Below are 13,267 nucleotides of genomic sequence, written 5' to 3'. Positions count from 1 at the left end.
TCTGTGATTGAATTCCATAGTTTTTTCTCTGGATGTAGAAGGCATTTTTGCCTCTAGAGTCCATTGGGAATTTTTTTTTTAAGTCCTTGCATTGCTATGAAGATCCAAGTCTACCAGGAAAAACTCTTGCACACTGTGGTCCTTGCTGTGCACAAAGTTCTCCTGGTTCTGCTCCTTTCACTCAGCATCAGATCATATAAGTCTTTCCAGGCCTCTCTGAAGTCTTCTTGTTTATCATTTCTTATAGCGCAATAGTATTCCATTACATTCATACATCATAATTTATTCAGCCATTCCCCAGTTGATGGGCATCCCCTTGATTTCCAGTTCTTGGCCACTTCAAAGAGTGCTGCTATAAATATTTTTGTACATGTGGGACCCTTTTTCCATTTTTATGATTTCTTGGGGATACAGTCCTAGAAGCGGTATTACTGGGTCAAAGGGTATGCATATTTTTGTAGCCCTTTGGGCATAGTTCCAAACCGCTCTCCAGAATGATTGGATGAGCTCACAGCTCCAGTTAGAATTAGTGTTCCAACTCTGCCACATCCTCTCCAATATTTATCATTTTCCTGTTCTGTCATGTTTGCCAAACTGATAGGTGTGATGTGGTACCTCAGAGTTGTTTTGATTTGCATCTCTCTAATCAAAAGTGATTTAGAGCATTTTTTCATATGATTATAGATATCTTTAATTTCTTCCTCTGAAAATTGCCTGTTCACATCCTTTGACCATTTGTCAATTGGGGAATGACTTGTATTATTGTACATTTGACTCAGTTCTCTATATATTCTAGAAATGAGGCCTTTCACCCCCAGATTAGCCGTAAAAAATTTTTCCCAATATACTACATCCCTTCAGATTTTGGTTGCATTGGGTTTGGTTGTGCAAAAGCTTTTCAGTTTAATGTAATCAAAATTATCCGTCTTGCACTTCATAATGTATTCTATCTCTTCTTTAGTCAAAAATTTTTCCCTTCTCCATAAATCTGATAAATACACTATTCCTTGCTCCTCCAGTTTGTCCATGGTATCAATCTTTATACCTAGATCTTGTACTCATTTGTACTTTATTCTTGTGTCCGGTGTCAGGCATTGGTCTATGCCTAGTTTCCTCACTGTTATCCAGTTTTCCCAGCAATTTTTGTCAAACAGTGAGTTCTTATCCCAGAAGCTGGGGTCCTTGGGTTTATCAAACAGTGGATTGCTATAGTCATTGCCTACTTTGTCTTGAGTACCTAACCTATTCCACTGTTCTACCCTTCTCCATCTTTTTTTAATACATTAAACAAACAAACAAGCAAACATTTATTCCAGGGGCTGTTCTTTTTTACTATATAATTTAGCCCTGTATTATTGAGCATTTTATTCTCTAATTGTTTATATATTTTTGTTTTGTCTTCTCAGCTGAGAGTATGTTTCTTGTTATTTGGGATGAAACTTTATACTTATAATTGATTTTTATTAATTGATTTCTTTTTATTTTTAAATAATATTTTATTTTTCCCCAATTACACAAAAAATAATTTTTAACATTTTGTTTCTTAAAATTTTGAGTTTCAATTTTTTTTCCCTCCCTTTCTTTTCTTTCCCTAAGATGACAAGCAATTTGACACAGGTTGTACATGTGCAACCATGCAAAACACATTTCCAGGTTAGTCATGTTGTGGAAGAAAACAGAGATTAAAATAAAGTGAAAAATAGTATACTTTGATCTGCATTCAGATCATCACCTGATCATCATCCATCAATTCTTTCTTTGGAAGTAGATAGTATTTTTTATCATGAACCTTTTGGAATTGTCTTAGGTCATTGTATTACTGAGAAGAGGTGAGTCATTCATAGTTGTTTTACTATATAAGGTGTTCCCCTGGTTCCACTCACTTTACTTTGCAGCAGTTCATGTAAGTATTTCTAGTATTTTTATGTAATCATCCTCCTTGTCTATTCTTACATTCCATTACATCCTTTACATTCCATCTTATAGTATTCCATTGCAATCATATACCACGACTTGTTCAGTCATTTCCCAGTTGATGGGCATCCTCTCAAACTGCAATTCTTTGCTGCCATAAAAAGACCTACTATAAATATTTTTGTACAAATAGATCTTTTTCCTTTGGGATACAGACATAGGAGTGATATTGCTGGATCAAAGGGTATGCACAAATTTAGAGTGCTTTGGACACTATTTGAAATTGCTCCCCAGAATGGTTAGATCAATTCATAATTCCACCAACAATGTGTTTCAATTTTCCCACATCCCTTCAACATTTATCATTTTCCATTTCTGTCATATTAACCAGTTTTATAACTGTGAGGTGGTACCTCAGAGTTGCCTGATTTTGTGTTTCTCTAAGTCAGCAATGATTTAGAACATTTTTCATATGACTATAGATAGCTTTGATTTCTTCATCTGAAAACTGCCTATTCATATACTTTGACTATCAGTTGGGGAATGACTTGTATGCTTACAAATTTGACTCAGTTCTCTATATGTTTGAGAAATAAAGCCTTTATCAGAGACACCTGATGTAAATATTTTTCCCTGGTTTGCTGCTTTTCCTCTAATCTTGGTTGCATTGGTTTTTTTTGTGCAAAACATCTTTTAATTTAATGATTGATTGATTTCTGAAGGTTTTAGGACACATCTCTGTCCTCACTCCAATAATCATTACAACTTGAAAACAGTGGACTATCAGGGCTTCATGTGAAGACAATTTTTTTGTTATACATAATTTAAATGTATATTTATTTTTTTCAAGCATAATGTAGGAGTCCTGGGGGTTGGAATCAGGAACCTTGGATTTGAAACACAACTAGAACACTTAACTAGCCATGGGACCCTCTGGCAAGTCCCTTAATTTCTTAATTTTAGTTTCTTCCTGTAAAATGGAGATAAATTATATTTTCACCCACTAGTTCAGAAGTTACTCACATCAGTTCAATTCATTAATTGAAAACTATGCACCCTTATTAGGTGCTGGAGATACAAAGAAAACGAAAACATCTCTGTCCCCAAGGACTTTACATTCTACAGGAAAGCCCTTTGGAAATTGTCAAGCAAATATCCAATAATAGAAATGTGAATTATTATTATTAGGACAGCAAGGTGGTGCCATGGTGCACAGAATGCCAGGCCTAAGGTCAGGAAGACTCATTTTCCTGAGTTCAAATCTGACCTCAGAAACATACTAGCTGTGTGACCCTGGGCAAGTCACTTAACTCTGCTTTAGTTTCCTCATCTGTAAAATGAGCTAGAGAAGGAAATGGCAAACATCTACAGTATCTCTGCTAAGAAACCTTCAAATGGGGTCATAAAGAGTCAGACAGGACTGAAAATAACTAAACATGAAATTATTATTATCATTATTATGTCTTTTTCTTGTGAGAGGCATTTTGATGTAATGGATAGAGAATCAGCCTCAGAATAAGTAAAACCTAGTCCTGCCTCTGACATGGCCCTGATTGCATGGTTCTGGGCAAGTCATGTCACGTTACTTCTTGGTGATATCAAACTCAATAGAAAATATACTAGTGGCAACTAGGGAGCACAGTCAGGCCCTGGAGTCAGAAGGATCAGAGTTAAAACTTAGATCCTTGCTAGCTGTGTGACCCTGCACAAGTCACTTAATCCCAATTGCCTCCAGAAAAAAGAAAATGTACTAGACTTTATGTAAGGATCCTTGTGGGCTAAATATTGAATTAGAAAGTCACATATTAACATTATCTGTGTTCTATTACATTTCTACTTATTTTGTTAAATATTTCCCAATTGTATTTTAAGCTGGATTTGTTCAGCTCCAGAATGCAGTGGATGCAGAAGAGGTAGGCCTTGTGTTGATACCTCTGCTGTCTAGGCAACTCTCTAAGACCAGAAGGTGCTAACTTACCATGGTACAGGCAGATTCCTCATTGGGACTTCCTCATACAATTGAAATCACAGATTGAAATCACAATTGAAATCCTTAGTCCTTTTTCTACACTCTACAAAGTACTTTATTCTTCTTTATTTCCCATCACTCTCATATGTTCCCACTTAAAAAAATTGTTACCATTTATGTAGCTCTTTAGGGTTTGTGAAATGCTTTACGTAAGCTAACTCATTTGACTCTCATAACCCTGTGAAGTTGATGCTATTATTATGCCCATTTAACAAGATGAAGGAAATGGAGGCTGAGATAGCCTAGGGGACTTGTCCAGGGAAACAGAACTAGTGTCTTGTTCCTGACTCCAAGTCCAGCATTCTAGCCACTACAGTCCCTAATTGTCTGTTTTCTAACCTTCATCCTTTTCTCTTTACCGGCAGGTCCTTCTATTTCTGCTCAGACTGTGACAGGAATAGTGGGTCAATCTGTCACTTTGCCCTGCATGTATTCAGTGAAATATGGTGTCACATCCATGTGTTGGGGTCGAGATTGGTGTCCTCTGAATGGGTGCTCAAATGAAATCATCTGGACAGATGGACACAAGATGACCTTTCAGCATTCTAACCGATATCACTTAAAGGAGAACGTTTCTCAAGGGATTGTGTCTTTGACGATAATGAACCTGACAGAGGCAGATTCTGGGATATATTGCTGCCGGGTGGAAATTTCTGGTTGGTTTAATGACCAAAAAGTCACAGTGAAACTGCAGGTTGAGCAAGGTGAGGCTTTCTCTTTTCTTTAAATGAGCTGTATTTGTAAAACACTTAGATCAGTGCCTAGCACATAGTAAATGTTACATAAATGCTTAATCTCTCCCATTCCCTTACCCTCCTCTTTGAAAAAATCTTCCTAAGGGAAACTGAGTCAAAGAAACTTCTCTTAGGTTTTGCTCATCTCAATTTCCTGTTTGGATTTTCTAAGAACTTCATTCTAGATCTTCTCTTCTGTATGGAAGCTAGCATTCAGATACCTTGTCCAATTCTATTTTTTATTTCCTCATGGAAATGGTGCTCTGATAACTCTAGAGAGACTATAAGATGGTATGTTTAGATGATCCACCTTTACCTTCTAGAATTTGGCTAAGAGATTTATTGCAATTGGTTCACCTTTGTCACATCTTGCTGCAATAAATGGTAAAAAGGATAATGGATTTTGCAAAGAACCTGGGCTCTCATCCTGACTCTGCTACTCCTGGAACTTTGGGCCCACAAGTGGCAGAACTAGAATGATAATTAGAATCATCTCTGGGTCTAAACTTCCTCATCTGCAAAGTGAAGATGTTAGATGAGATGCCCATGATAAAGTTCTTTTCCAGATCTAAACCAAGAATTCCATGACCTTCTCTCAGCCTTTGCTAGACAGACCAAGCAATTCATTCCCATACTGAGATAATGTCAATGTATCCCAAATGGAGTTGAAGAGATTCATTGTAATTCAGCAGTTCAACAAACATTTATCAAGCCCCTTAAGTAAAAAATACAGGTAGATGTGGGAGAATAAATATGTTGACCCTGCCTTCAAAGAGCTTAATTTTTCCTGGATAGTTCTCCAAAGTTACTTGGTGTGTGACGTCATCTTCTCCATTGGGCAGTTTCACTTATAGAAGGACTGAGTCAGTCACAGGAACGCTTCATTACTCACAACCTAACAAGAGCGAGACCTCAAACTCTGAACTCCACCCCTTTGTCAATTCTTGAATTTTTTTTTTAAGGAGGAAATGAATTTGGATTGTGAGCTTTCAAAATAAGACTCAAAGCTGGGTCCCCCCAAATGGTTGACTCTGAGGAAGATGTCTGAAAATGGGAGCAATGCCAAGAGCCAGTGGGCTTAGAAGAAAGTGTGAGAGGGTAGATGCTCCAGGTGTCAAGTGGAAACAACTGTCCTGTTGTACTACAGTGAAGGAAAGAAATGACTATTTATTAAACACCTACTGTGTGCCAGGTTCAGGGAGAGGGTAAGTGACAGTTGCTGGGGTATCACAGACCTGAGATTTAGAATCCAGATTCTTTGATGGCCAGACCCCTGTTTAGCCCATGAATGAAATCCAATGGATTTTGCTGGCCCTCCAAACATTTGCTCATTTCCTCATACTCTTTTCCCTGTTAGACTTATTCTCACTTCATCTGCCCTTTGGCGATCCCCTCAGCTGTCTCCTCTTCTTGTTTCCATAGCCTGTCCCAGGCCTCAGGCCAATTTTCCTTCTGTTTGGGACAGAAACTTAAAAGCTTTTGAGTTATTTCAGGTTTTATTCCTTTAGTTATTGTTCTTATCTCAACCCTTTGGAGTTAAATCTGAGATGAAGGTAGGTGGGTAGTATCTTTCATCTGCTCTCCAAGAGAAATTAGATACCTCATGGACAAACATTTCCAAGTCCATTACTCATCATCCAAGTGACCCACTTTATTTTTATGAAGGTTTGGAATCAGGATATCCAGAGTTTAAGCACAATGGCTTGCATCTAGAAGGTACTTGATATACACTTGATGAAATGCCATGGAATCTTTTGAGAAGAAAGAGGTAAGTAAGTCTAGTGGAAAGAGAGCACTGGACTGAGAGTCAGGAGACCAGGGTATGCTGGGAAAAGTTTAAAAAATGGTTTTGCACTGGGGCACACTTTTAAGTTTAATCTTCATTCTTAACATTTGCTTCATCACTTTCTTACGACAATCAACAAAATAATAACTCATGCCCTAACTTATAGCATTTGCCAATTTCTAAGCTGTAAATGCTCACATTTGAAAGTTTAACAACTACTCCTCTGGTTTCAAGCTTTCTTTGGTACAATCTTGCCAGAGTCAGGACTCCGGCTTTTTACCATGGGCAAAATACTTTAATCTTTACCCATAGCTTTCCCAACTGTTAACAAAAAATATAGAGCCCTGGACCTGGGGTCAAGAAGATCTGAATTCAAATCCAGTCACAGGCACTTGCTAACTGTGTGACCTCAGACAAGTCACAACCTCTGCCTCAGTTTCCTCACTTGCAAAATGGGGATAATAATAGTGTTTCTCTCCCAGGGTTGTGAGGCAGTTAGATGGTATTGCCATATGAGATAGAGCACTGAGTTTGAAGTCAGACCTGAATTCAAGTTTGATTTCATACACACTTACTAGCTGTGTGAAGTACATAGCACTGGACCTGGAGTCAGGAAGACCTGAATTCAAATCTGACCGCAGATACTTACTATTGTCATTGAGCAAGTTATTTAACCTCTGTTTGTCTCACTTTGCTAACTGTAAAATGGAAACAATAGATAAAACCTGTCTCCCAGGGTTGTTGTGAGGACCAAATAAGATAATATTTATAAAGTGATTTGCAATCCTTAAAGCAATATTTAAGTTCTAGCTATTATATCTGTGTATCATAATCTCTGACTTACCTCTTGAGTATAAATGAGACAAAGTTCTTTGGAAAAAGCTATGCAAATGAAGGATGACAGTTATTTCTTTTCTCTCATAAATAAGCCCAGAGGAAGCCATTACTTGCTCATTAACTGTTCCTTGATGCTGACCCATGAAATAGATTTGTGTGAACCTTATATAAAACCTTACTCTGGGTTTTACCTTTACTAAAAAAGAGATAGATTTAGAATCATAAGGATTTTAGAATTGGAAAATAAGTTCAAGTTGGAAGGGAGTCCAGTGGCCATTAAAATCCCAACCACATCTGATTAGGAATCTCTTCACCAGCATCCCTGACAAGTAATGATTCAGCCTTTGCTTGAAGACATCTGGTTAGGGAGATCTCATTGTCTTCCAAGGTAAGCCATTCTACTTTGAGGTAGCTCTAATTGTCTGTAGCTAGCGTTTATTCAGCACTTTCAGATTTGCAAAGTCCTTTAAGAATACTATTTCATTCGATTTTCACGGTAAGCCTATGAGATAGGTATTATTATTATCCCCATTTTATAGATGATGAAACTGAAGTAGACAGAGGTCAAGTGACTTGACCAGGGTCACACAGCTAATAAGCTCCTGAGGCTGAATTTGAAACTAGGTCTTCCTAAGTTTAGGTCTAGCATGCTATCCACTGGGCCACCTAGCTGCCTCTAAGAAAATTTTTTCCCCCTACTTAGTAAGGAAGCTTTTCTTTACATAAATCTGCCCTTCTGCAAATACCTTCCTTTGCTCCTAGTTCTGCCCTTGGTGGCCACACTAAAGTACCTTGGAAGTCATGTCCTCCTCATTTCATAGATATGGGGAAGAACTTGTTACCCAGACAGGAGATATAACTTATCCATCTCTGAAAGTACCAGAATTGTCATTTGGCTTCATTCTATCTTTGAGTTCAATGATCTTTCCTCTTTGTGCACTGCCCTTACCATTACTGAACCATTCCAGGCTGGAAAAATGGAGCAGGTTAAAGCTACTGTGATAATCGGTATTGGAATTGGGCCCATGAGTGAACTTTCTCTGCACTTCCAGCCTGGGTGAGATGGGGAGGCTTAGTCCTCCCCCACCAAAAAAGATAAAAAATAAAAAAAGATGAGAGGGCCATAATATGGGGAAATTTAACATTATCTCCTGTTTTTCTAAAGTGGAAATTCTTAATGTGCTTAAGAACTCTGTTTACTTTGCAATTCCATTCATATGGCTCATACTCTAAATTCTCTTATAGACATACCAATAATGCAAGTTTAGATTTAAGGTAAGATGGAAGATAGTCTCATTTCATTGTTGGGGAAATAGCTTGTCTCAATTTAGACAAAACATAGGATTAAAAATCTTGCTTAGTCTGGCTTTTAATATGAATCTCAAAGCCCTTTATAAAAGACCTTTGACCACTTAGGAGTAGACCATAAAATTTTGGGAGGACCAGAGGTGATTCAAATTGTTAACCATTATAATCTAATGAAACATTTTTCAATTGAGTGTCAGTTTGACTCAGATAGACTTCCTAAAACACTCAGGTTTGTTTCTGAAGGAAGCATAGATAAGCAGGATGGTTTTGAAATCATATATGAGATTTATTATATACTTTTAAAAAGTAAGCAATATGAAGTGGAGATCCATGGTTCATATATATACATATATATGTATATATATCACTTTTTGGTGGTTTACTCTTTATATATGGAAGTTCTCTTTTTTTTGGTGTGTTTTAAGTTCAAGATAATTTTTTTTTGAGATTCAGAAGGAGGAATTTGGGTAATGTCTTGGTTTCTTTAAAAACTTGTTTTTATTTATTTCTTTATATGTTCCCAATTACTAATACATTTTCTAACATTTGTTTTAAAAATTTTGTGTTCCAAATTATCTCTCTCTTCCAACCTTCCCTCACTCCTTGAGAAGGCAAACAATATGGTATTGGTTATACATATAAAGTCATGTAAAACATTTCCATATTAGCCATGTGGCAAAAGAACACGTATACAGAAAACCAAGAAAAATAAAGTAAAAATAATATGCTTAAATCTGCACTCAGAGTTCGTCAGTTCTCTCTATGTCTTGGTTTCTTAATAGTGGCCTGTATCTATGATTTCTTTGCACTATTGCATATTAGAGAAAGTATTCTTCTTTTAGGGTCTATGGAACTCCAAGGGGGTCTGTGGAGAGATTTCAGAGTGTTTGTGAACTTGAATGAGAAAAATATACATATTTATTCCCATATAGTTCCCTTGATTGAAATTTTGGCCAATTGTGACGCAGTGGATACAGTGTGGGGCCTGCAGTCAGGAAGACTCACCTTGTGGGTTCAAATCTGATCTTAAGACACTTACTGTGTGACCATGGGCAAATCACTTAACCCTATTTGCTTCAGTTTCTCATCTGTAAAATGAACTAGAGAAGGAAATGGCATTTTGTGCATTTAAAAGCATCATTCTGCTAATGTGTCCTCAGACTTCTTCAGACTGCTAAAGTGTACATGGTGTGGTTTGTGATACCAAAATGGTCAAGATCTCCTTTCACAGAATTGCCTGGGACGCTGAAAGTGACTCGCCCAAGGTTATTTATATCCACTATATGCCAGAGACAGAACTTTAAGCCAGATCTCCCTTAATCCAAACTGACTTTCAATCCAATATGTTATGCTTCCTTTTCAGTTTGGTTTATAGAACTATGAATTATCATTTTTTTTAAGGTGGTTATAAACCAGGAATCTGACCACAATAGAAAATTTGCTGATTTCTCTAATGATGATGACCAGACTTCTTGGTATCTATTTATTTATATCTTATAGGAAATTTAATGTAGAATTTTGAGAAGTCACTGTCATTCTTTGAAGATAAGGACTTCTGCAACCATATGTTTTTAACAATTGTCTCACAAAAGGAAGTAGCTTACTCTTACTCTTACTTAACTTTGATGGAGTTCTTGGAGGAAGTGAGCTTGGAGCTGAGATTTGTTAGAGGAAGAAAATACTCAAACAGATGTGTGATTGTTGTAGGCACAAGAAAGAAGGGAGAAGAACCCCCTGAGACATAAAGTGGGGAGGGAACTAAGAGATCAAGAAATCTTTTGCAAAGTCATGAATTGGGCATTGACACCAGTCAACTGCCACATGCTGTGTTAACAGCTTTCATTGCTCTAGGAAAAACTGCCTTCCAATAAGAAGGCAGCAGAAGCAGGCTGGGGCTTAATTAATCCTCATCTTTAATGTTTATTCTACCACTAGCCAGTACTGTTACTGCTCTAACAACCTTCGCTTCCACTCACCCAATGCTGACAACCCTAACATCCTCCACTTCTACTCATCCAATGTTGACAAATACCGAGGACCAAAGCTCAGGTAATGTTCCTGTGTTTCTAATCAGGAGATTTTTGGTGAGAGGAAGAAGACTTTCTTACAGGAGCAATATACACAGCCTAATGAAACTGGAATTTGAAGTAGGTTGGGAACTGATTAAAAATGTGATTTCTCTATAAGGAGTATCCAAAGGGTAGTAAGAAGTGGCAACCAGAGTTGTGAAGGCCCTCAAGATGGAGCATCTCAAATTGAAACAAGTTGTCATGTAGTTAGGACTTCCTTTCAGGGAGTAACACAAAGAAGAAAAACTAATACTTTGCTATCTGTTTTAAATATAAACCTTCCAGAAATAAAAATATTAATCTAATATCTAAGCCATTTCTAGCTTAGGGAGAGATGTGCAAACTGGCGGAGTTCCCCCATGCCCTCTGACATCTCATCTTCTAAGACAATTTCAGTTAATATTTTATAGAAATACTGAACAAGGAAAAGATTGTAATATATTGAAATAGTTTTAAAAATCTCTGTCTCCTGGCTCCCCTGGCTTCCCTGGCTTCCTTCAGTCTCAGCATAAAATTCCACTTAAAAGAAGCCTTTTCTCATTCCCCTGATTGCTAGTGTCTTCCCTCTGTAAATTATCTCCAATATATCCTGTATTTATCTTGCTTCTAATTGCAGTTATATCCTCCTTTAGGCTGAGACCTTTTCTGGGCAAAGTCTGTTTTTTTTTTTTTTTGTTTTTGGTTTGCTTTTGTATCCTCAGGTCTTAAAAGGATTCCTGGCATTAGATGTTGAATAAATGCCTGTTGACTATGTGATTGAGCTAGTTAACATTCCAAATTGTAGTCACTCTCTGTTTCTTCTGGGACCACTATCTTCAAGGATTCAAAGGGTCTCTTCCCTGTGATCAATGTCACTTCTGAACAATAGGAGAGGGCTCTTTCTTTTGAATGGAATAATGGCCAATTTCCTTTGGTGTTTCCTTGGCCTATCCCCCTGGACTGGGAAGGGACTGAACTAAAAGAAGACACACTAGAAGACTTCTCTGTTGGAACTTTAGTTTCCTTTCTTGACCCATTTCCATTTCTTTATAAACAGTCCACCTCTCTTCCCCCACCTTTTTTGGTGAAAGTATGGAAAATACTTTTAGAACAGAGAAATATTACTTCTTAATATTTCCAATTGAACTAAAAAGGAGGTTTTTAATATGCTTCTGCATGGTGAAAGAGAAATTAATCAAACTTAGAGGGAAGGGAGCCAATTAAAGTGAAAACCAAGATATGCCCAAGATAGACTACAGAGAAAGGAATCAGTGATGTCAAGGGTGGCAAGGAAAGAGAGTCATAAAGAAGAAAAAAGATAATTGGGGGTGGGGTGGAGAAGGCAAATTAGAGAAGTTTAAAGGGAAGTAATACCTAGAGTGGAAAAAAAGATTCATAAGGAACTCACTGAGGTTGAATTCTCCCAAGGGTAAAGAGGAAGAAGAGAAGGGCACACAGGACAGTGCAAAGAACATTGCTTCTTAGGTTTAATGAGACACTGTCTGTAAAGCATTTAACTCAGTGCTTGGCACATAGTAGGTATTTATACCCTCCCTCCCTTAGAGGATTGAGATTCAAATTTCTTACTTCGGCCTTCCTGTGTGCTCCTAGGCAAATCACTTAACCTATCTGGGCCTCTATTTTCAAATCCCTAAAATGAGGGAGCTGAATTAGGTGGTCTCTGAGGTCCCTTTCTACTTTGCAGTGTTAAGAAGGAAAACCTAGAGTCAAGGTGAACAAAGAAAGTTTCTTGAGAGTGGTAGAAAGGTTGGGCCCACAAATGTGGTTGTCATTTGCCACCTGAAAAAGTTTCTGAAAGAAGGGGAGGTGGGGAAATTGAATTTGAAAAGGGGTATGGGAGGGAAGGGAGGGTGAGAGTCAGTATGTGAGTTAAAAAGGAGTGGAGAAAGAGGAGGATGTTGACCTAAGCCCTTGCTCTTTAACCTTGGAGAGTATAGACTGGCAGTTCATGTGAGAAGGGAAAAGTCACACCTCAGCGTGATATAGGAAAATGTTAAGAAAGAAGAAGACCTTCCTGGATGGGCCCAGAAGGGGATGATCTTTTTGAGGAGAGGCAGGAAAGAGGTAGCCTAAGTAAAAGAAATGGTGTGTGCTACTTAATAGAACATGTGAAGGTTAGGAAAGAGGAGATTGGGAGATGTGGTTAAAAGATCATAATTTCCTGGGTGGTGGAGAATACAGGGTGGGGAGGCAGACACTAGTGACTTTGGGGAAAATGGAAAAGTTAAGGGAGACAAATTTGGGAGACATTCCTAGGGCTATAGCAATGTTCCCTGACAGACTGTTTTTTTTTTGTTCTGGTAGTTTCCTCCACTCCTGTTTTGGACATAGTGACAACAACCAGCCCCTCAGAAATATCAGATGGAAAAAACGGGACACAGCCTGATATTCCGATTGGTAATGAGTTCTCCCTTTATGTTATTCATGTAACATGAACCATGTATTCACATAAGATGAACCATAGGTACAATCTCATATATATGCTCATATATAGGTATATACTGATGGGTGATTAGTATGATTTCATTCACATGAGTTTGGTGGATTATCCTGAAGTAGATAACACACTTGAAAGTTTTATTATGTATTC

At 37.7% G+C, this 13,267-nt stretch overlaps 1 protein-coding gene across 2 annotated transcripts in view; it reads left to right on the top strand.

Moving 5' to 3' along the window:
- The window catches only part of LOC140518556 (hepatitis A virus cellular receptor 1 homolog), a 41,366-nt gene that overhangs the window by 11,837 nt on the left and 16,262 nt on the right, over positions 1-13,267 (top strand). For both annotated transcript variants that reach the window (XM_072630838.1, XM_072630837.1), the window contains 2 exons: positions 4,309-4,647; positions 12,982-13,074. In XM_072630838.1, the coding sequence (XP_072486939.1) occupies positions 4,309-4,647; positions 12,982-13,074 (432 nt within the window). The remainder of the gene's footprint in view (positions 1-4,308; positions 4,648-12,981; positions 13,075-13,267) is intronic.

The sequence above is a fragment of the Notamacropus eugenii genome, chromosome 1 (assembly GCF_028372415.1).
Source record: "Notamacropus eugenii isolate mMacEug1 chromosome 1, mMacEug1.pri_v2, whole genome shotgun sequence".
NCBI lineage: Eukaryota > Metazoa > Chordata > Mammalia > Diprotodontia > Macropodidae > Notamacropus > Notamacropus eugenii.
Note: the sequence above shows the minus strand (reverse complement) of the source record. Positions and strands in the feature narration are given on the sequence as shown.